Consider the following 23,076-nt stretch of genomic DNA (forward strand, 5'->3'; position numbering starts at 1 on the left):
CCGGCTCCCTGTCTTTGATGCGGACTTGCAAGCCGAGCCCGCAAGAAGAGCCTGCAGCTTTCCCGAGAGATGATGGCCGAATTATTCTGTTAAATGACGCTATCAATGTGTGCAATTAATGAGCACTGGCAGGGGGTCGCGTCAATCTATGCGCCCATGATGCAAGGTGCCGATGGGTTCCCATGATGGCCAGGGGTCTACTGAAGACACCCATGCAAATATTCCTGGAAAAAACAGCCTGTAGCTGGTATTCATAGGAGACCATGATTTTTGCTATACTTAACAATACTGTGGTATTCCTGTGTATAGTAGAAGCGATCAGCAGGACTAAAAAGTACAGTAAAAAGTGTTTTGAAAAATATGATAAAAATATGTAAAAGGTTTAAGTCTTCCCTCTTTTCCCCCCATTAAAAATAAATAAATTATAAATAAAAAAAAAAAAAACATTTTCCATCGCTGCATTTGTAAAAGTTCGATCTATTAAAATTCAAAATAAATTAACCCAATCGGTAAACAGCGTAATGAAAAAAAAATGGCAAAGTTACATTTTTTTGACCGCCGCAACACTGCAACGAAATGCAAAAACAAGTGATCAAAACATCATGTCTACCTCAAAATAGTATCAATAAAAAGGTCAGCTCAGGTAGCAAAACATAAGCCCTCACACAGCCCCATTGACCAAACATTGCAAATTTTATGGGTCCCGGAAAATAGCAACACATGTGATTTTTTTTTACAAATTTCTGATTTTTTTTTTACCACTTAAATAAAAAAAAATTACTATGCATGTTTGGTATCTCCGTAATCCTACTAACCTGGAAAATCATATTGCCAGATCAGTTTTCTCATATAGTGAACAGGGTAAATAAAACACTCAACCCAACTATTTTGCCGAACTTGGAATTTTTTTTCCTGCTTTCCAGTACATCACATGATAAAATTAATGGTGTCATTCAAAGGTTCAACTTGTCCCGCAAAAAAAAACGCCCTCATATGGCTATGTGACGGAACAATAAAAAAATTATAGCTCTTGGAAGAAGGGGAGGAAAAATCAAAAGCAGAAAATCGCCCCGTCAGGAAGGGGTTAAAAGCTGCAGCTCAGTCTGCCTTGTCTCTCAAGGTACTGAGTGTTGGTCACTCCCGATCCCCCATTTATGGAATTTAATAGGAGCTGTAACCTGACTCCTCACTGTGCTGGCAGTTCACTTTGCTTTGACAAAGACACATCTGAGTTGTGCTTTTTTCAGAGGGAATGATGAGTTTAGGACCCAAAGGGAGGAGCAGAAGTGGCTCAGCAATAGAGAAATTGACATATTTTTCTGAAAAGATATAAAGTTTCTTAAATTTGCATGTACTATTGATTTATGCAAAGTTTGTTGAAACAGTAACCATTTAAAGATAAAGTGTATAACCCCTTCTTAACGGCTTTAGTGTCTCACAAAACATAGAAAATGTGGGGTTTTTAAGAAGGGGTTGTTCAGCAGTGGAAAATTAATGTCATCAATGTGCCACCAAGGGTATGATCGTACACCTTGCAACACATCAAGACCACAGCAATAAAGTGAAGCTATCATCAGAAAATTACCTATGGATTAATTCAGGTTTCTGTGTTAAATGTATTTAAAAAAATGCAATTTGTTTTACATATCACAATCGGTATTAAAAATAAAAATATAAATTTGTAATTTTCACATTGGCTTATTTTAAACTTTCTGTTATTTCATAAAATCTACATTACATTACAATAGCCACAATGGTCAGATCCCGACCCTATCTTTCATATTGAATTGTCTATTGTGCAAAGGGAGGGGAAAAGTGTCAGGTGTGACATTGCCTAATGTGATTGGTGGATCCTGTGTTATCAGCTGTGTATAGTGGTGTTACCTGTCATTATAATTCTGCCTCTAATAAGGAAACTTCTGTAAACTCTTTCTGAAAGGACAAGAAATAGAAGTCAAAAAAAGCCCCAGCCATTGTGAAAATTGCAAGACTGTTTTTTATAAAGATCACGATATAAAAAAAATTGCTAAAAATGTTTTAAAAATACACATAACACTTGTTTTCTTTTGGGTGGTGCAAGTACACCTTTAGATCAGATCTGGAAAAAGTGTAGCCCATGGACCACATCTGGCCCTCTGGCTGTTCCACTACAGCTCGCAGACCGAGACAGTCGCAGGGCTGAAAACAGTGATGCAGAGGCTGCAACGTGCCCTCGCCTGCTGCCACCCCCGTCCTGAAATCACCACTATACACATCCTCAGGATGCAGATAGGGGTGAATACATTGGTGGAGGACGGAGCCGACGGATCCTTCTTCCACCAATCAGCGTATGCAAGAGAGTCAGTGCACAGGAAACTGGAGCAGAGCGCCGGGAGAAAGGGAGTATGTTTTTTTTTTTCCTATGTGTATGGGACGTGTGACTGTATATAGGGTCTATGTGAGGGCTCATACTGTATTTAAGCGGCTATGTGAGGGCTCATATTGTATATAGAGAGGCTATATGGGGACTATGGCAGACCGGCATGGGAACTTTTTTTTTTTTTTAATAAATTGGTGAACGAAGAATAGTGTCGTGGGGGGGGGTGTTTATTGCAACACAGTATTTTTGTGTGTGTGTGTTTCTTTTTTCTTACTGAGAGGCCTCTCCATTACTAGCACCAGGGCTTGATGTCAGCTCTATTTTTGGACAATTCACAGCAGCCATCAACCCTAAAAGCCATTACCACAATTGCCACCGCACCAGGGCATCAGAAGGAGCTGCGGCAAAGCGCCAAATTGGCACATCTAATGTGATTCTCCACTTCTTGGGCGGCTGTGGGCTTATATTTTTAGGCGGGGAGGGGCCTAATAAACAGGGACCTTCCCAGCCTGATAATTTCAGCTCACAGCTGACTGCCTTACCTTTGCTGGTTACAAAAAATTGGGTGGACCACACGTCGTTTGTTTTCATTTATTTAATCATAGAAAGATGTCCAATAAGCTCCTTGTAGCGCTGGCGTCCCTGCCCTCTGCTAGGCAGGGACGCTGCTCCCCTCACCGCTCTGCTCCGTGCCCAGCGTCCTCTCCCCGCTCTGCTGTCAGCGCGCGCTCCGTCCCGGCGTCCTCCTCAAGCTCTGCTCTCAGCGCGCGCTCCTTCCCGGCCCCTGTGCTTAGGGCGCGCGCGCGCGCGCTCCCCTCCTCTTAAAGGGGCCGCGCGCGCCGCCCTAAAGAGTCCCCGGCCAATGGCCGGAGGACCTCATCATATATAAGGCACCTCCTCCAAAATGGAGGTGCCCGAGCAATGTTGTTTGCACCTGTGTCTCACCTGTGCTTCAGCCCTCAGGTCCCGTTGCCAGTTACCTGCCAGTTACCTGCCAGTTTCCTGCCAGTTTCCTGCTAGTTACCTGCCTGATTCCTGCCTGAATACTTGTTACCTGCCTGTCTGCCTGAGGTCCGACGGTCTGCCTTACAACTCCGGTCAGTCTGTCTAAGGACCAACTTGTCCGCTCACCTGGGAGCGCACATCAGCTACCTGCCTGCTTGCCTGAGGTCCGACGGTCTGCCTTACAACTCCGGTCAGTCTGTCTATGGACCAGCTTGCCCGCTCACCTGGGAGCGCTTCTCCGCTACCTGCCTGCTTGCCAGCCCGGAGGCTCCGTTGTCACGTGCTGTGACCACCAGCTATCTCAGAGACTCTTGCCCGCTCACCTGGGAGCGCATCTCCGTTACCTGCCTGCTTGCCAGCCCGGAGGTCCCGTTGTCACGTGCGGTGACCATCAGCTATTCCAGAGACTCTTGCCCGCTCACCTGGGAGCGCTTCTCCGTTACCTACCTGCCTGCCAGCCCGGAGGTTCCGCCGTCACGTGCCGTGACCACCTGCTATTCCAGAGACTCTCGCTTGCTCACCTGGGAGCACACATCTACCATCTGCCTGCTAGCCTACCCGGAGGCTCTGCCATCACAGGTCGTACCTACCCCTTACCCAGAGACTGCCCTGATCACTTGCCGTAACTCCCTGTCCGTTCACCCAGAGACTGCCACCCGCTCCCTTACAAGGGCCGCCCCCTTGTATAGTAGCTCAGAGGTTCCGCCTCCCGGACCCGTTACAGTTTGCTCGGGCCATGGAACCCGGTGGCACCCAAGCTCCCTCGCTCTCGGACCTCTGTCTTGAACTGTCCCGTCAGAGGTCCCAACAGGAGGCCATCCTGGGTCACCTGCGGAATGTTAATACTCGCCTGAACACTCTGTCTGATCCACCAACAACCTCCGCCAGTGCCATATCTTGCAATCCGGCAGCTCCGCTGCCCACTAATACTATGGTATCCTACCCCGGACCCCGGCTCTCTGCACCTCCTCGCTTCGGAGGCGACCCCGTCCAGGCTCGGGGCTTCATAAATCAGTGCACCCTGCACTTTGAACTTTTGTCCCATCAGTTTAATTCCGACCGGGCCAAAATTGCCTTTATCATGTCCCATCTCACCGGGGAGGCCCTGGCCTGGCTAAATCCTCTATGGGAGAGAGGAGACCCCCTGGTGTCCAACTTGCCTGCTTTTCTCTCGGCTTTCCGGAAAGTCTTCGACGAACCCGGACGGAAGACCTCATCCGCATCCTCTCTGCTACGCCTCCGTCAGGAGGGTCTCACCGTGGGCCAATATGCCATACGGTTCCGCACCCTTGCCTCGGAGCTGGCCTGGGATAACGACGCTCTGGTATCCATCTTCTGGGAGGGTCTGTCCGGTCGTATTAAAGATGAACTTGCTGGTCGGGACATTCCTACCTCTCTCGATGATCTAATAACCCTTGCCACCCGGATTGACCTACGGTTCCAAGAGCGTGCCAAAGAGGTCACCCGTGAGAGAAGGATTCCACGTTTAGCTCCTACTTTCCAGAAACCCGTCATTCCCTCCGTCTCTCCCCAGGTACACTCTCCTGAGCCTATGCAGGTCGACCAGACCAAGATGGTCAAAACCCGTCAGGACTCACGCCGTGCCGAGGGGAGCTGCTTCTACTGTGGCAGTAAGGAGCACCGGATCCGTGCCTGCCCGGAGAGGTCGGGAAACGCCTGTGTCTAGGTTCGCTCAGAGAGGTCCACCTAGACAAGAATAAATCCTCTCCATCCCTGCTGTTGTCTGTTTCGATCATCTACGGGGAGAACCGTTATTTCGAACTAGCCCAACTTGACTCTGGAGCAGCCGGGAACCTTATTTCACAGTCCCTGGTTGAGAAATACCGCATCCCCACCAAACCTCTGGCTGTACCCTTGTCTGTCGCTGCCGTGGATGGGGGCCTCTTACCTCGCCCCATTCAACTCATCACCGAATCCATTACCCTGCAGGTGGGAATGCTGCATTCTGAAAGTATCTCCTTTCATGTTCTGCCTGGACTCTCTCACGTCCTCTTGCTAGGTCTGCCCTGGCTCCAGAGACATGCACCCGTGCTAGACTGGCAAACCGGAGAGGTCCTTCGCTGGGGACAAGACTGTCATAAAACCTGCCTGGTTCCCGTCCATCCCGTCCGTCCTTCTCCTACCCCAGCTAATCTACCTGGACTTCCGATTCCTTATTGGTCTTATGCAGATGTTTTTAATAAAAAGGAGGCAGAGACATTACCACCACATAGACCATATGACTGTCCCATCGATCTGCTACCCGGTACTACTCCTCCCCGTGGGCGTATCTATCCTTTATCCGCTGCTGAGACCCGGTCTATGTCCGAATATATTGAGGAGAATCTGGCCAGAGGATTCATCCGGAAATCTACCTCCCCGGCGGGAGCAGGCTTCTTTTTCGTCAAAAAGAAGGACGGCTCTCTCCGTCCCTGTATAGACTATAGAGGCCTAAACCTGATCACGGTGAAGAATAAGTACCCCCTTCCGCTCATTCCAGAATTATTTGATCGTCTGAGGGGGGCTAGGATCTTCACCAAACTGGACCTTCGTGGGGCGTACAACCTGGTTCGTATTCGTCAGGGGGATGAATGGAAGACGGCATTCAACACCCGGGACGGCCACTATGAATACCTGGTAATGCCCTTTGGTCTCTGTAACGCTCCTGCCGTCTTTCAAGAGTTGGTCAATGACATCTTCCGGGACCTTCTCTACTCCTGCGTAGTGGTGTACCTGGACGACATCTTGGTCTTCTCTCCGGATCTCCAGACTCACCGGAGGGACGTTCGTCAGGTCCTGCTCAGGCTCAGGCAAAACCATCTCTACGCTAAATTTGAGAAGTGCCTCTTTGAGCAGACCTCGCTTCCGTTTCTGGGCTACATTATCTCTCAGACCGGCCTACAAATGGATCCTGAGAAACTGTCTGCCATCGAGAAATGGCCCCGACCGGAGGGGTTGAAGGCCATTCAGCGATTCCTGGGCTTCGCCAACTACTATCGCCTCTTCATACCACACTTCTCTTCCCGGACGGCCCCAATTTCTGCGCTCACCCGTAAAGGTACTAATCCCAAAGAGTGGCCACCCGAAGCAGAGGAGGCCTTTCTTTCCCTTAAACAGGCCTTCTCTTCCGCCCCGGTGCTGCATCGCCCTGATGGCAACAAGCAGTTCTTCCTGGAAGTTGACGCCTCCTCCTCTGGAGCCGGAGCGGTACTTACTCAAAAATCATCTTCCGGGAGGATGGTAACTTGTGGCTTCTTCTCAAAACTCTTCTCCTCCTCTGAGCGCAACTATTCCATAGGAGACCGAGAGTTATTGGCCATCAAACTGGCATTGGAGGAGTGGCGTTACCTGCTCGAGGGGGCTCTTCACCCGGTAATAATTTACACTGACCACAAGAACTTGGCTTACCTACAGCATGCCCAGAGACTTAACCCGCGCCAAGCCCGGTGGTCCTTGTTTTTTGCTCGTTTTGATTTTGTCCTTCATTTTCGCCCGGCTGACAAAAACGTCAAGGCGGACGCCTTGTCTCGATCCTTTCTGGTGTCTGATCTCGAGGAGGATCCGAAACACATCATCGATCCCGCCAGAGTGATGCAGGTGGCTCCCGTGAGTCTAAATCGTCTCCCTCCCGGTAAGACGTTCGTACCAGTACCTGATCGGGAGAAGATCCTACACTGGGGCCATTCGTCTAAACTAGCTGGCCACGCCGGTCAGAAAAAGACCCTCCAGCTTATTTCCCGGCACTACTGGTGGCCTAACCTGCACAAGGATGTAATAGACTTTGTTTCTGCCTGTGTGTCCTGCGCCCGCAACAAAGTTCCGAGACACCTGCCGGCCGGCCGCCTCCTTCCTCTGCCAGTACCTGCTGCCCCCTGGCAGCATATAGCGATGGACTTCATTACTGATCTGCCCGTCTCTGCCGGTTGTACGGTCATTTGGGTGGTCGCTGACCGCTTTTCCAAGATGGCTCACTTCATTCCACTGCCAGGTCTCCCGTCTGCACCCGAGCTGGCTAAAGACTTTATCCGCCACATCTTCCGTCTTCATGGCCTGCCCCGTCACATCGTGTCTGATCGAGGAGTACAGTTCACTTCCCGTTTCTGGAGAGCCACTTGTAAATTGCTGGACGTCACCCTGGACTTCTCCTCCGCTTACCACCCGCAGTCTAATGGTCAAGTGGAGCGGATCAATCAGAACCTGACCAGTTACCTCCGGCACTTCGTTAATGCCCACCATTCTGACTGGGTGGACCTCCTGCCTTGGGCCGAATTCTCGTACAACAATCACGAGAGCGAGTCTTCCTCCAAATCCCCGTTTTTTGTAGTCTTCGGTCAGCATCCTCGGATCCCGTTTCCCGTCTCCACCTCGGTGGACAATCCGGCTGCGGAGTCTCTTGTTAACAAATTTTCCTCCATATGGGAGAGTACCCGGTCCGCACTCCTTCTGTCATCCGAGCGTATGAAAAGACACGCTGACAAAAAACGTCTGGACCCTCCTCAATTCCGTCCTGGGGATAAAGTCTGGCTCTCGTCCAAATATGTCCGGCTCAAGATCCCTTCCTATAAGTTAGGGCCTCGGTTCATCGGCCCACTGGAGGTCATCAGTCAGATCAACCCGGTGGCCTATAAATTGAAACTCCCGGCCAACTTACGGATCCCTAACTCCTTCCATGTATCTCTCCTCAAACCTGTGGTGCTTAACTCTTTTTCTAAGTCTACAGGTACGCCTCCTGCTCCGGTTTCTGCTGAGGACGAGTTTGAGGTAGAGAACATTCTTGCCACCAAAAGGGTAAGGGGAAAGACCTTTTTCTTGGTAGATTGGAAGGGGTTTGGTCCTGAGGAGAGAACGTGGGAGCCCCGGGAGAACATCCATGCCCCTCTCATCCTAGCTAAATTTCTGTCTGGCCTAAAAAAGGGGGGGCCTAAAGGGGGGGGTACTGTAGCGCTGGCGTCCCTGCCCTCTGCTAGGCAGGGACGCTGCTCCCCTCACCGCTCTGCTCCGTGCCCAGCGTCCTCTCCCCGCTCTGCTGTCAGCGCGCGCTCCGTCCCGGCGTCCTCCTCAAGCTCTGCTCTCAGCGCGCGCTCCTTCCCGGCCCCTGTGCTTAGGGCGCGCGCGCGCGCGCTCCCCTCCTCTTAAAGGGGCCGCGCGCGCCGCCCTAAAGAGTCCCCGGCCAATGGCCGGAGGACCTCATCATATATAAGGCACCTCCTCCAAAATGGAGGTGCCCGAGCAATGTTGTTTGCACCTGTGTCTCACCTGTGCTTCAGCCCTCAGGTCCCGTTGCCAGTTACCTGCCAGTTACCTGCCAGTTTCCTGCCAGTTTCCTGCTAGTTACCTGCCTGATTCCTGCCTGAATACTTGTTACCTGCCTGTCTGCCTGAGGTCCGACGGTCTGCCTTACAACTCCGGTCAGTCTGTCTAAGGACCAACTTGTCCGCTCACCTGGGAGCGCACATCAGCTACCTGCCTGCTTGCCTGAGGTCCGACGGTCTGCCTTACAACTCCGGTCAGTCTGTCTATGGACCAGCTTGCCCGCTCACCTGGGAGCGCTTCTCCGCTACCTGCCTGCTTGCCAGCCCGGAGGCTCCGTTGTCACGTGCTGTGACCACCAGCTATCTCAGAGACTCTTGCCCGCTCACCTGGGAGCGCATCTCCGTTACCTGCCTGCTTGCCAGCCCGGAGGTCCCGTTGTCACGTGCGGTGACCATCAGCTATTCCAGAGACTCTTGCCCGCTCACCTGGGAGCGCTTCTCCGTTACCTACCTGCCTGCCAGCCCGGAGGTTCCGCCGTCACGTGCCGTGACCACCTGCTATTCCAGAGACTCTCGCTTGCTCACCTGGGAGCACACATCTACCATCTGCCTGCTAGCCTACCCGGAGGCTCTGCCATCACAGGTCGTACCTACCCCTTACCCAGAGACTGCCCTGATCACTTGCCGTAACTCCCTGTCCGTTCACCCAGAGACTGCCACCCGCTCCCTTACAAGGGCCGCCCCCTTGTATAGTAGCTCAGAGGTTCCGCCTCCCGGACCCGTTACACTCCTCAGGGTGCGATATTATTATATGTTGGTGGGTTGTGCAATTATAGGTCTGTCTATCTATCTCTATCTATTATTAGTGATGAGTACAAGTGCTCGTTACTTGAGTTTGCCTAGGGTGCTCGGGTATGTACCGAGTTTCGCAGGTGCTCGAGTCACATGTTCAAGTCCCCGCGCCTGCACGTTTTGTGGCCGTCTAAAAGCAGTGAAACACGTGCCGTGGAGACGCGAACATCTCACTGGAGCACCAGCGCTACTCAGTGCATCCCGAGCACCCTAGGCAAACTCAAGTAACGAGCACTTGCGCTCATCACTATCTATTATCTGTCTCTATAGCATTCATTGCTGTCCAAAAATGCACCGAAAACGAGGCAAAACGTGCGTTTTTGCAGCTGCATATTTCCTGCTAAGAGATGCAGAAATTATGCAGAAATTTCTGTATCCAATTACTCAATGTGTGCACATACCCTTAAGCAGGTTTTTTTTCCAGCTTGAATTCAGTTGATATAAAATATATTTCTTTAACTAAAGGAAAATAAAAAAGCTTCTTTCGCATAAAAGATAAGTGGACACGTTTACATTACCATCCAAATGCTGCATCTAAGTGAAGAAAATATTACAGATACATCCTTCAACCCCTGCGACTTTATATCACGTTGCTAGGCAACAAAGCTTATAGGTCAGGTGCAGGGACCTTTAGTAAGTCACCATGAAATGGCTAGGCCTTTTGCATAAATGAAACACATTTGCATGTGTCTCTTGGCATATCAGTATTTCAACAGATTTCTCACTGTGCAATCTGATGTATAGAGTTCATTCTGACAGCTGGCTGTGACCTTTTCTAGTGCACCACTGTACAGATTCTCAACACCAATGTGATTTCAATTCCTTTCTTGTGGTTTACTGTATTCCAGGATCATGGCGACAATCACTGGGCTGCACATATGGACTGGCAATCCAAATAATTAATTAGGTATCACAAACATTTCAAAAGAATACAACATATTATTATCACAAACATTTCAAAAGAATACTACATATTATTGAGTTGCTGCATTTCATTTGGTACATTACAATGAGCTAAAACCAATCGGTACAATATATACCATATGTAACCATCGAAAGGGAACACTAAGTGCAAGATGCATAAATATTATATGTATATACATACGTATATATATATATATATATATATATATATATATATATATATATATATATATATATATATATATAATATTTATGCATCTTCCACTTAAGAGTTCCCTTTCAATGGCTACATATATATTGAGAAAAAATATATAAAAATAGGAGATTAAGGGAGATAATATATAGTCTATGGCATAAGCGATAAAATGATTCCAGGTTGAAGGAGACTAAAAAATAATGTCAAATGCAAAGAAAAAAGTTTTTAAAAATGTTAAAAATATTAAAGTTCAAATCACTTCCTTCTTCCAACGTTAAAAATAAATAAAGGAAAAAATTAAACATGTTTGCTATTGCCATGTTCATAAAAGGGATTGGTAAATGACATAAAAAGAAAAAAAATCAAGACACCAGAATTTTTGGTCACCTCACCGCCTTACAAAAAATGTAATTATAAGCAATCAAAGCGTCGTATGTTCACAAAATTGGTAAAATAAAAACCATCAGCTCACCGTGCAAAAAACAACATTCTTCACTTAAATCAGGAGTGGGGAACCTCAGGCCTGCAGACCGTTTACGGCCCTCGATGACCTTTTATCAGGTTCCTGGGCAGATTCACAGAGACCACAGTCCTTGAGCCAGCAGCTGTACTTTGACGGTCACCGGCCCATTCATTTCTTCTTGCTCTGTGAGCACGGCCACGTAGTGTTCACTATTGACCGCTGAAACGCGTGCAATGAAAGATTACGTCCTAACACCAGTGTCAGCGTCAGGATGTACTTTGTGGGCAGAGTTAGTGCACAATTTGTACGGCCCCAGAAGGATGGTATAAATATCCAAATGGCTGTTGGCAGAAAGAAGATTCCCCACCCCTGACTTAAATAGAAACAAAAATTTATGCATGTTTGTTATTGCCATAATCGGACTGACCTGTACAATCATGTTTACAGGTCATCAACAGTAAAAACAAACCCAAAAAAACAATGATGGAATTGCATTTTTCTCACCATTTTTTTCCCATGTTATCCTGCAAGAAACAAGCCCTCACACGTCTATAGCGATGGAAAAATAAAATAGAGATGGCTCTTGAAAGAAGGTGAGAAAAAAATGAAAGTTCAAAAAAGAAAAATGACCTAGTCCTTAAATGGTTAAGCGGCACAGCTGTGAATACCTGCACTGGTGCAGCGCAGCCCTGTTCACTTAAATGTGAAAAGATCTGCAAAACCTTACACAGCCCATGCACAAAAAAAGCATGGTTTCCTGAGATGAAACACCACCTATAGTATGCTTATGGCCATAAAGATTATGCCAGAAATCGACATTCCAGAAAGGCAGCCAAGTTTGGATCTTTTTTTTTTTTTTACTTTAAATATTTTTATTGGGTTTTAACAACATTGACATGAAAACAGAACATTCCAATTACCGTACGTTCAATAATAACAATAAAAAAGTTGAAGGTTGTTAATATTAAGCTATCGCTAAACATTGGAATATAAGTATAATCAGCTTGATGAGGTATTAATATAAATAATATAATAAAAATTAAGGTGCTAGAAGAATGTAAACAAGAAAGGAGGGCGGTAAGAGAAAGAATGGGAAGAAAGAAAGGAGGTGTGGGGGAGGGCAAAACACGACTTATTGAAACCAGCACTTCAGAGGAGACCACATCTACTGCAACATTCTATTTTAAGTAATATTTTCTGACAACCATATTGCCAGGTCATTCCCCTCACTGAATAATAGCCAACATGTCCATGGACGATGAAAAGATATGTTTGGATCTTTCTTGTTAGTAGAGATGGTAACAGCAAAAATGTAAAACAGCTACTTTGCTCTAAGACTAAAAGAACATTAATAAACTTTCTGTGTCTATCCCCTAATACGATAATATTATGGAGACAATAGTTCTGAATGCCCAGGACCTAGAAAAGTTGATATTTTTCCTGCAGAAAATGTCAAATGATTAAGGGCAGTATCTAATCACAGTTCATCATCTCAACAGTTACCTCCTTTCCTCTGACTTTTTTTTTCTTACTCTGTTTAAAATGTGATCTTTCTAACCACTGAATCCTCTCCCGACTGCATTCAAAGGTCAAAAGCGCCACACTCTCTAAGGAGCAAGGATCAAGGGACATGACAACACAAAGCATTTCCAGGAACATATTGGAAGGCATTAAAGAAAAATGCAGAGAACAATATACTGCAATATTTTCAACTACAAGTCATTTAGCTATGACATTTAGTAAAATGCAACTTGTATTTTTCACCAGCCAATTACCATCCTTTTAAGAGCACTGCCAATCTCTCGGGGCTTCTAATGGTATTTGTAATCATCACAGGAACAAAAAAAAATACAGTTCAATTTCAAAACACCAAAATAGATTTATTTTAACTATAAATGTGAATTCATTACTGCTCTGTAGCTTTGCCGACTAAACTCTGCCAGCTCATAATTTCAGTAATTTGCTGAAATATGGTTGGTCAAAGGGTAAATGTAAGAGAGATAGGGGGATTATTACATAGCTGGACGATGATCTAGCTCTGAGCAGAGACTATTATTCACAGATGTATGGTGGCTTTTCTAATGGTGTAGCAGTAATTTAACAAAGTTTTAGTGAACCGTCCCTGGCCAGCTAGCCTTTGTATCCTGACGATGGGGTTTATAAAGCAGCAGAATTGTCATTGGATTTTATGATGCCCAATTTGAAGCCTAACCTCTCAATAAGCTTTTACATTTTATATGCATTTGTTACTCTTTACTTAAGCACTGTAACAATGTGCATTCTTTTCTGCATATTAGTAAAAGAATTGGCCAAGGTAAAAAAATATATAAAAAAAAGCCCCATAAAAGTACAGAATATGATGAAAAAAATTACCAGAAAAATCTCTAGCCGCACTAATACTGCCAGTCCAGTGCTCCCTGCTGATCTTCGCTTACATTGCTGAAGCCATACATCCCAGTGACTGATGCAGTCAACCAAATATATGTGACGTAATGCTTAAAGGGGTTGGCTACTACTTTTTACTGCTGGCCTATCCTTTGTGGGGGTGCATCACCTGGCACCTCCAATGATGAGCTGTTACCGGCAGTGGCAGGAAATTCTCAGATGCTGCCAGAACAGAGGAACTCTGTCATTTCTATAGTGGGCACGGCCGGATACTGCAGATCCACCCCATATTCATATGAATCAGAGGGGAACTGCAATATCCAGCTGCAGCCACTGAGTTCTTGCAGGATCTGAGCACATCCGGCTGCTGCGGTAACAGCTGGTTAGCTGCGGTGCCAGGTGTCACTCCCCAACATCAGATATTGATGGCCAGCAATAAAAAAAAAATTTGTGGCCAACCTCTAAGGAAAGTAAACAGGGACCATTGAAGCTGTTTGGTTATAGCAGTTGGTAATTTAGTAGCATTTTTTTATTTAAATGTTGGACAATTCCACTATGGATATTGTCAACCAAAGAAACATTCATTGTCATAATTCAGAAGAAAACGTATAGAAATACGGTAGGGAATTAGAGATCTCAGATTAAGCCAGTCAAGGCTGTCTAAATTGTGACCACTGGAGACATTTGTTTTCCACTAAACCTCTACTATCAGGCTTTATACTGCATAACACTGGAGACTATACACTTATAAAGGGAGATAAAGAAAATGAATGCCACTTAAAGGGGTATCCCCATCTTCAAGATCCTATTCCAATATGTAGAAGGTGTAATAATAATATTAAGTACCTCTAATTAGAAATGTAGCATAGTTCTCCTGATTTGCTATGTCGCTTAGACCATGTACAGGGCATTGCAGTAACTTAGATATCCACGGTTACGACACTAATAATTAACTAACTGTCACTATATGAGTGGTCGTAACCATGAATACCTAAGCTACTGCAATGCCCTGCACATGCGGTAAGCAGAATAGTTCATCAGAAAAACTAGAATACATTTCTAATTGGAGGTATTTGCTAATATTATTATTATTATTACTACGCCTAATACACATTGGAATAGGATTTGGAGATGAGAATACTCCTTTAAAGGATTGGTCCGGCACCTAAAATGAATGTGGCATGGACGACTTATTGTTATGATACATCATCAATATCAGCTCTGGTGGCAGCCAGATTTAAGTATCAGACGAAGTTGCTCTGTTCAATGTGTGGAGACCGCTACCGACAACTGTGAATGATCACTCATTCAAGAGAAGACGAGCCAAATCTACAGTCCTTGGAGGAGGTCCCTGTACAAGGAATGGGGCTGCACAGTGCAGCTTCTGTCAATGTGTGTACCTCCATCTACCGCCAGAGATAATAACAGCTGATCGGTGGAGCTGCTGGGTGTTTGACTACTGCCAATCTGATATTAATGACATATCCCAAGGATTTTAGATGCATGGACAACTCCTTTAGTTCATAAAATGTAATTTTTACTGTATAGAGGTAAAATATTGTTGCCCCAATAACTATCAAAGATAAATCCATGTGCTATAAGTCACAGAATAGACAAGTAAAATATGAGCTATATAGCAGTATTATCTGTATATGATGGCACTCATAAATAGGAGATCGAGTTCTGGCATTTGGAAGGTAAAATGTGGGGCAGATAAGATGGCAAGAAGTCTATTGCTAGTAATTTCCCGAACAGACACCTTCATGTCGTAATGTTTACATGGCAGCCCCGTTCAGCACTTTAAGGTCCCCTGAACCAGATATTGAGTAACAAGAGTAGTTCAGGAACAATATGTTCATGCATTTTAAACCCTCGATTTCAACTTCTGGCAATGTATAAAAATGTTCAGGATCAGGTGTATTGTATTTAGCTTTATTTCCCTCGCAGCCTGAAGAACACAGAATTCTACAACAGTGTGTCAACAAGGTATAGGTAAACTCATGGGATACCCTGGTGATTATGCCATTCCTATGCATGTTCTCCTCTCCTTGTATTTTATGTATTTTTAATGGAATTTTTCAATGTAATTATGAAGAAATAAAGATTTTGGTATTATTTATAGCAGTACAGTCTCTTTGTATAGAATTGTATTGTAATTTTTGGATAGACTGCATATTATTATTAGACCTCTTTCTTATTTTGTGGCGTAAGCTATAGGTAATAATTTTTTTTTTTTTTTTTTAAGTGAACAGGAGGTGCCGTCGTGTTGTTGTTGGTGTCACTTTTGAATTGACTTCTCAGAAAGAGAATTTGGGATGTTCTAGAAATAAAGTAACACTCGATTGCCAAGAAACCTACTTAAACGTGATAATCAATGTGGTTGTCACTTTTGCAAAAATGACCACCACAGTGGATTAGAAAAATACCACTGTGAGTAAAGAATAAAATTCCCCAATGTTTGACCTCGCTCCGACTTCTCTCACTTATTTTAAAGGACAATTTAGACTAGATGAGAAGAAATGATGCTCCATACCTGATAACTTCATCAGAAAATCCGAAGCCATCTTGACAGAGATATCCTGACTAAAAAGGGACGATGGGCATGTAACAAAGTCAAAAGCGTCTTTCAGCTTCATGCTGCTGTTGCTGTTAGGTCTCTCAGGGAAGGGCATCATGGAGGGACAGTCATTGTCTTTAGGTTCTTCCTTGATCTGTAGTGAACTCACAGCTGAAGAATTGATCTGGCTTAAGTTTTCGGGAAGCAGAGAGCTTTGCGCCGGTGAAGCACTCCCTTCATCGTGGCTGCCCAACGAATTATTAAAAGGTGATCCCTTATTGTCAGTATCACTTGGCTCATCCTTCACCTTGGCTTCAGCCCGAAGAAAGTGCTGGTGGCAGCGCATGTGAAGTTTCAGGCTGAAATGTCGTGAAGAGGTGAATGGGCAGAGCTGACATTGGAAAGTCTCTCCTCTGTCTTGGTGCTGGTGGACCTGATGGAGAAAAAGTTAATATTTATTACAATCGATTCCACCATCATATCACAATGCAGACCATATTCAAATAATAAATCTACAGCCACAACAGTTAAAAAGAATTATCAAATATGTTCTTATGGGACCAGAAAAGCTTAAGACTTCAAGCTTAACGTGGCAAAAAGGAAAATCTTTACATACGTATTATAGTGGAAAATAAAAAGTGATTTTCTGCTTCATTAGAGCAGTACATACAATCAACTGTATACTGAAAATCCCCTTCATTTACAATCTGCCTCTTTCGCTACAATTTGATTTAAACGTATTTCTGGCCTTTAGTGGTTCTTTTTTGAAGGTTTCAGCTTCTATAACAATCCTATAACATGTTATAGGATGAAATTATAGTAGCTAAAATATTGAGAATTCATTGATAATTTTCCTTAAAACTGAAAACTACCCTTCCTTATGGTCACCAGATTTTAAAATATAAACCGTACACATTATATATAGATCTTTTGAACCCAATGAGGTAGGTATACTTAACTGGAAAATCCATGTCAGAAAACATGTGTAGTCCATAAAGAAAACTAAATCTCACTCTCCACCCACCTATCCTGATCCTCAGTGTCCCTCATCCTTGCTGAGATCTAACACTGCTCAGTACAAGCTGAAGTTATCATATTTATAGTGTGGCTGAAGAATACACTAGGACTCATGAGCTCTCTCACTCTTTAGCTGGACGTAAAAAATTCTCATTTTAAAGGGAACAGTCACCTCCAAAAACGCTATTTACCTGCTGATATAGTGGTAATCGGCAAGTAAAAAAAATTAAAACACGCCTGGCTGTCATACTGGAAAATTAAGTTTTATTCTCCATATTGCTGCTCGCTTCCAGTTTTTGGGTCAGTGTTGGGAACAGTTACAGTCACCACTTAAGACACAATGAGCATGTGTGCAAAGAAAGCAGTCAATGTGCCGAGAAGTGATTACAGCGGGCCCACTGTGTAGTTAGCGGTGACTGTAACAGCTCCCTGCACTGCCCCAATGACTGGAAGCGAGTGGCTGCAGGAAAAAAATAACTATTTTCTCCCTGTAGCCGCTCTTCCAGTAACCCGGCTAGGTATTGTTTAATTGTTATTTACCTGCAGACACCACTATCTCAGCAGGTAAATAGTGATCTTTGGAGGAGATGGTTGTTTTCAATATCTGAATTATACTCCCATTCTGAAGCAGATTTTCTTTTTTTTTTTACTTGACTATGGGGCAGACATCTTCATTTAGCTGCTGCCAACAACATTCAGAAATATGCTTTATAGCAGCCAAATGGAGCCTAGAAACCTTTAGCCTAAAAGTGTCTCTGACTCATTTTGTGAGTCCTGAGCAGAGGTCATTCTGCAGAGACGGGGAACAGGTGAGCGTCCATCACTTACCTATTGTAAATGGAGCGTTGTTGTCTTATCTATATATAGCGCAAAAATAGAAAGAACTGTGGCAATCACCCTTAGCTAAAATAGTCCTTTATTACTTACAGAGGATAAAGAATGAAAAAGCATTATTGCTTATCTACATATAGATGAAACCTGTCATTGTAATTATGTATGCGGTCATAACAAAATGACACGGTCATCAATATCATATCGACAAGAGTCAGATATCCAGCATCCCCACCGTTCATAAGCCATGGTCGCCGAAACATCACAGTGTATGGAGATAGATCACCATGGTGCCATACTGTGGGTAGTTGCTGTTCTCGAGTGCAGTAGTACAGACAGTGGCGTAGTGCCAATGGCAGCAGACCATGCAGCCACTATGGGGCCTGTGATTCGGGGATGGCCCAGTGCAGATACAGTTGAAAGCAATGATGGAGGAGGGAGCGTGAGCTGACATTCCCTCCTCTGTTATTCTCCCTCTGTGTCTGACATTTCTGCTCAGTGGGTGCGATGACGTCACTACAACACGCCCACTGTGCCGAGCAGTGCAGAGCTGCAGAAGACATGCTGAAGAGACTGGAGCAGCGGGAAAATGGGGCGAGGTGAGTATTTTATTTTAGCTATTTTTTTAATCAATTAGTACTTGTGGGGCCCATTACATTATATAGAAAGCAATGTGGGGCCCATTATACTGTATGTAAAGCAATGTGGGGCCTATTATATTATACGGAAAGGTATTTTGGGGCCTATTATATTATATTGAAGGCTATGTGGGGTCCATTATATTATATGGAAGGCAATGTGGGGTCCAATATATTATATGGGAGGCAATGTGGGGTCCATTACATTATATGGAAGGTAATGTGAGGGTCCATTACATTATATGGAAGGTAATGTGAGGGTCCATTACATTACATGGAAGGCAATGTGGGGGCCCATTACATTACAAGGAAGGTAATGTGAGGGTCCATTACATTATATGGAAGGTAATGTGAGGGTCCATTACATTACATGGAAGGCAATGTGGGGGCCCATTACATTACAAGGAAGGCAATGTGGGGGCCCATTACATTACATGGAAGGCAATGTGGGGGCCCATTACATTACATGGAAGGCAATGTGGGGGCCCATTACATTACATGGAAGGCAATGTGGGGGCCCATTACATTACATGGAAGGCAATGTGGGGGCCCATTACATTACATGGAAGGCAATGTGGGGGCCCATTATATTACATGGAAGGCAATGTGGGGGCCCATTACATTACATGGAAAGCAATGTGGGGCCCAATATATATTATGGAAGGCAATGTGGGGGCCCATTTAATTACATAGAAAAAGCAATGTGGGGCCCATTATACTGTATGTAAAGCAATGTGGGGCCTATTATATTATACGGAAAGGTATTTTGGGGCCTATTATATTATATTGAAGGCTATGTGGGGCCCAATATATATTATGGAAGGCAATGTGGGGGCCCATTTAATTACATAGAAAAAGCAATGTGGGGCCCATTATACTGTATGTAAAGCAATGTGGGGCCTATTATATTATACGGAAAGGTATTTTGGGGCCTATTATATTATATTGAAGGCTATGTGGGGTCCATTATATTATATGGAAGGCAATGTGGGGTCCAATATATTATATGGGAGGCAATGTGGGGTCCATTACATTATATGGAAGGTAATGTGAGGGTCCATTACATTATATGGAAGGTAATGTGAGGGTCCATTACATTACATGGAAGGCAATGTGGGGGCCCATTACATTACAAGGAAGGTAATGTGAGGGTCCATTACATTATATGGAAGGTAATGTGAGGGTCCATTACATTACATGGAAGGCAATGTGGGGGCCCATTACATTACAAGGAAGGCAATGTGGGGGCCCATTACATTACATGGAAGGCAATGTGGGGGCCCATTACATTACATGGAAGGCAATGTGGGGGCCCATTACATTACATGGAAGGCAATGTGGGGGCCCATTACATTACATGGAAGGCAATGTGGGGGCCCATTACATTACATGGAAGGCAATGTGGGGGCCCATTATATTACATGGAAGGCAATGTGGGGGCCCATTACATTACATGGAAAGCAATGTGGGGCCCAATATATATTATGGAAGGCAATGTGGGGGCCCATTTAATTACATAGAAAAAGCAATGTGGGGCCATTACATTATATGGAAGGTAATGTGAGGGTCCATTACATTATATGGAAAATAATGTGAGGGTCAATTACATTATATGGAAGGTAATGTGAGGGTCCATTACATTACATGGAAGGCAATGTGGGGTCCATTACATTATATGGAAGGTAATGTGAGGGTCCAATACATTATATGGAAGGTAATGTGAGGGTCAATTACATTATATGGAAGGTAATGTGAGGGTCCATCACATTACATGGAAGGCAATGTGGGGGCCCCTTACATTACACGGAAGGTAATGTGGGGGCCCATTACATTACATGGAAGGCAATGTCGGGGCCCATTACATTACATGGAAGGCAATGTGGGGCCCAATATATATTATGGAAGGCAATGTGGGGGCCCATTGCATTACATGGAAAGCAATGTGGGGCCATTACATTATATGGAAGGCAATGTGGGAGCATCACACTATATGGAAGGCAATGTGTGAGCATTACATTATATGGAAGGCTATGTGGGCCATCATACTATAAAGAAGGCTATGTGGGCGCCCATTACATAATATGGAAGGCTATGTGGGGCCCATTATATTAAATGGAAGGCTATGTTGGGCCCGTTATACTATATGGAAGGTTATGTGAGGCACATTATACTATATGGAAGGCTATGTTATGGTCATTATACTGTTTGGAGGGCTATGTAGGGGGCATTATAATGTTTGAAGGGCTATATTGGGGACCATTATACTGTTTGGAGTGGTATGAGGGGGTTATTATACTGTTTGAAGCCCTACGTGGGGGCCATTATACTGTTTGGAGGGCTATGTGGGGGCCATTATTCTGTTTGCATGGCTAATGGGGACCATTATACAGTGTGGAGGTTTGCTTGGGGTCCATCATACTGTTTGGGGGTCATCATATTGTGTGGAGGGCTGTGTTGGGGTCACCGTTGGTGCATCATACTGTGTTGGGATCATAATTTGTTGGGTGGGTACAGTAGGGTCATCCTACTGTGTATCTGGAGGGGAGGGTGCTATGTGTGTATCATACTGTGTTTGGGGGGAACTTTTGTTAGTTACATTATGTTTTTTGCTGTTTTTGGGGGAGTGGGGGCCCAATTAGAACTTCTACAATGGGCCCCATGACTTCTATGTACGCCCTAGAGTACAGATCACATTCTCTTCAACAGGAGCAGAGCTGCAGTACCCTAGAACAACCACTACAGAGCTGTGGTGTTCTAGCTCCATACACTGAAGTTCAGCCACAGCTCCAGGTATTAGCTGAGCGGTGGTAGTGCCAGGTATCAGACTCACACTTATAGGATATTGATAACATATTCTAAGGAGCCAGATCTTCAATTCTATAGATGTACCTCATATTTGTGTCCTTTCTGTTTCTTATGCATTAGGTGATGTGGTCACGTGGTTTTGACTATTTAGCAATGACAAAAGAAGACCAGTGAATGCTATAGGTAGGGGAGCATCCCGGACCCGTCACATAGGTGTCCAAACACTCACTCCATCATACAGCATCTCAGCAAAAGGATTTGATGCCACTTTAAAAATTCAGCAACAAAAATTAAAAATTTGATACTCAAACACTCTGCTATTAAAGAGGTGGAGGTCTTTTATCAACTGTATGCATTTACATGAAATATTTAATAAGAAAAATGATCTATAGCATTGAAGAACCAGCTCCTTGTGTAGACTGTATTTTGTAATAAGTGATTTAAAGGGAATTGAGAGATAGTTGACTTGACATGCCTTGGTGGCTGGTCCTATGTGGGTTGCTATAGTTGTTTGATTTATGACTTCCAGACAACTTCTTTAAATATGTACCCAAAATTATTTTATACAAATGCATAGTAAGAACACCATACAATATCGAATGCCTTATCTATGACAGCTAATTAAACCATTTTGGAGACAACAACGAGCTCACTGATTTCGGTTTCTAAACTGTACTTGAAAACATAAAGCTGTCCTCAGATGTCAGTTTTTGATGGCTCTGGCTCCGAATTATTCCACACCCCATATCTCCTCCACTCTGCCCATCTAGAACTGATTACAACAAAATAAGCACCAATATGTTCCAGATATCTGGATTCTGGTATTTAGCGGAGCTTGTAGTAATTGAACTTGACATAGTCTGCTTCATACTGTGTTATGTTGCAAGACAATTAAACATCTATATAGTATACATACACACATGCATATATACATACTGTGACAGTGTCACTGGTTTTATATGTGAGGGGAGGTATGTGTCACTCAGGATGCTCTCCTGTGTGAACTAAGACCTACTTTATTTTTCTGCCAGCGTGTTATATGCTGGTTGGTTTACGCTGTTAAAGGGTGTGCGGTTTTATGGGAATGGCAAAGAGGGTGGGACGCAATTCCCCCTACCTCCCCTCAGGGTGTGGCTGAGCAATGTGTAAAACCTCAGTCCTTTTTTTTTTCCTGTGGAGTGTGGTCTGGAGAGGGAAGTCTCCAGACAATATTGTGGAAGCTGCAGAGCTTGTTACCTGGACGTTACCTGTGCAGTTTATGCTACAGAGAGCGGGCGGAACCTGCTCACCTATGGACTGAGCTATACTTTGTTTTGTTTTCCCGTTTAACCCAGGGGGTCTTGTTTATTTTTCCTGTGGAACCCTGCATGAGTTTATGCCAGATAATAAACCAGCAGAAAGGTAACCTGAGAACGTGTGTCCTGAGTCTGCCTCCGGGAGAGCCGAGCGAGTCGTCTTGCCACAGTTGGTGTGAGAGTGCGTGCAGAATTCCAGGAATACGTGTACCTGCCACAAAGACCGGTGGATGTCCTGGGTCAAGGCTGCCAGCCAGCCAGAGAAGTCCAGCAGCATGGAGGAGCTCATTAAGCACCTGGTCCAGGCCCAGCAGAGCATGCAGCAGCAACACCTACAGAGCCAGCAGAGGATGCAGCAGGCCCAGCAGAGCATGCAGCAGCAGCACCAGGAGACGACCAAACTGTTGCTTCAGCAAATCCAGTTGCAGCAAAAGTCGCAGCAGCAGCACCAGCAGGAGGCGCAACAGCAGATACAGCTTTTGGCAGACGCCATCCAG

The 23,076-nt window shown here is 44.9% G+C and overlaps 1 protein-coding gene across 3 annotated transcripts in view; it reads right to left on the minus strand.

Annotated features, from left to right (window-relative positions):
* The window catches only part of ZNF827 (zinc finger protein 827), a 260,321-nt gene that overhangs the window by 154,785 nt on the left and 82,460 nt on the right, over nt 1-23,076 (minus strand). For all 3 annotated transcript variants that reach the window (XM_073642498.1, XM_073642499.1, XM_073642500.1), the window contains exon 4: nt 15,970-16,426. In XM_073642498.1, the coding sequence (XP_073498599.1) occupies nt 15,970-16,426 (457 nt within the window). The remainder of the gene's footprint in view (nt 1-15,969; nt 16,427-23,076) is intronic.

The sequence above is a fragment of the Phyllobates terribilis genome, unplaced genomic scaffold, assembly GCF_046119375.1.
Source record: "Phyllobates terribilis strain yellow unplaced genomic scaffold, ASM4611937v1 Scaffold_1__5_contigs__length_1240528914, whole genome shotgun sequence".
NCBI classification, from domain to species: domain Eukaryota; kingdom Metazoa; phylum Chordata; class Amphibia; order Anura; family Dendrobatidae; genus Phyllobates; species Phyllobates terribilis.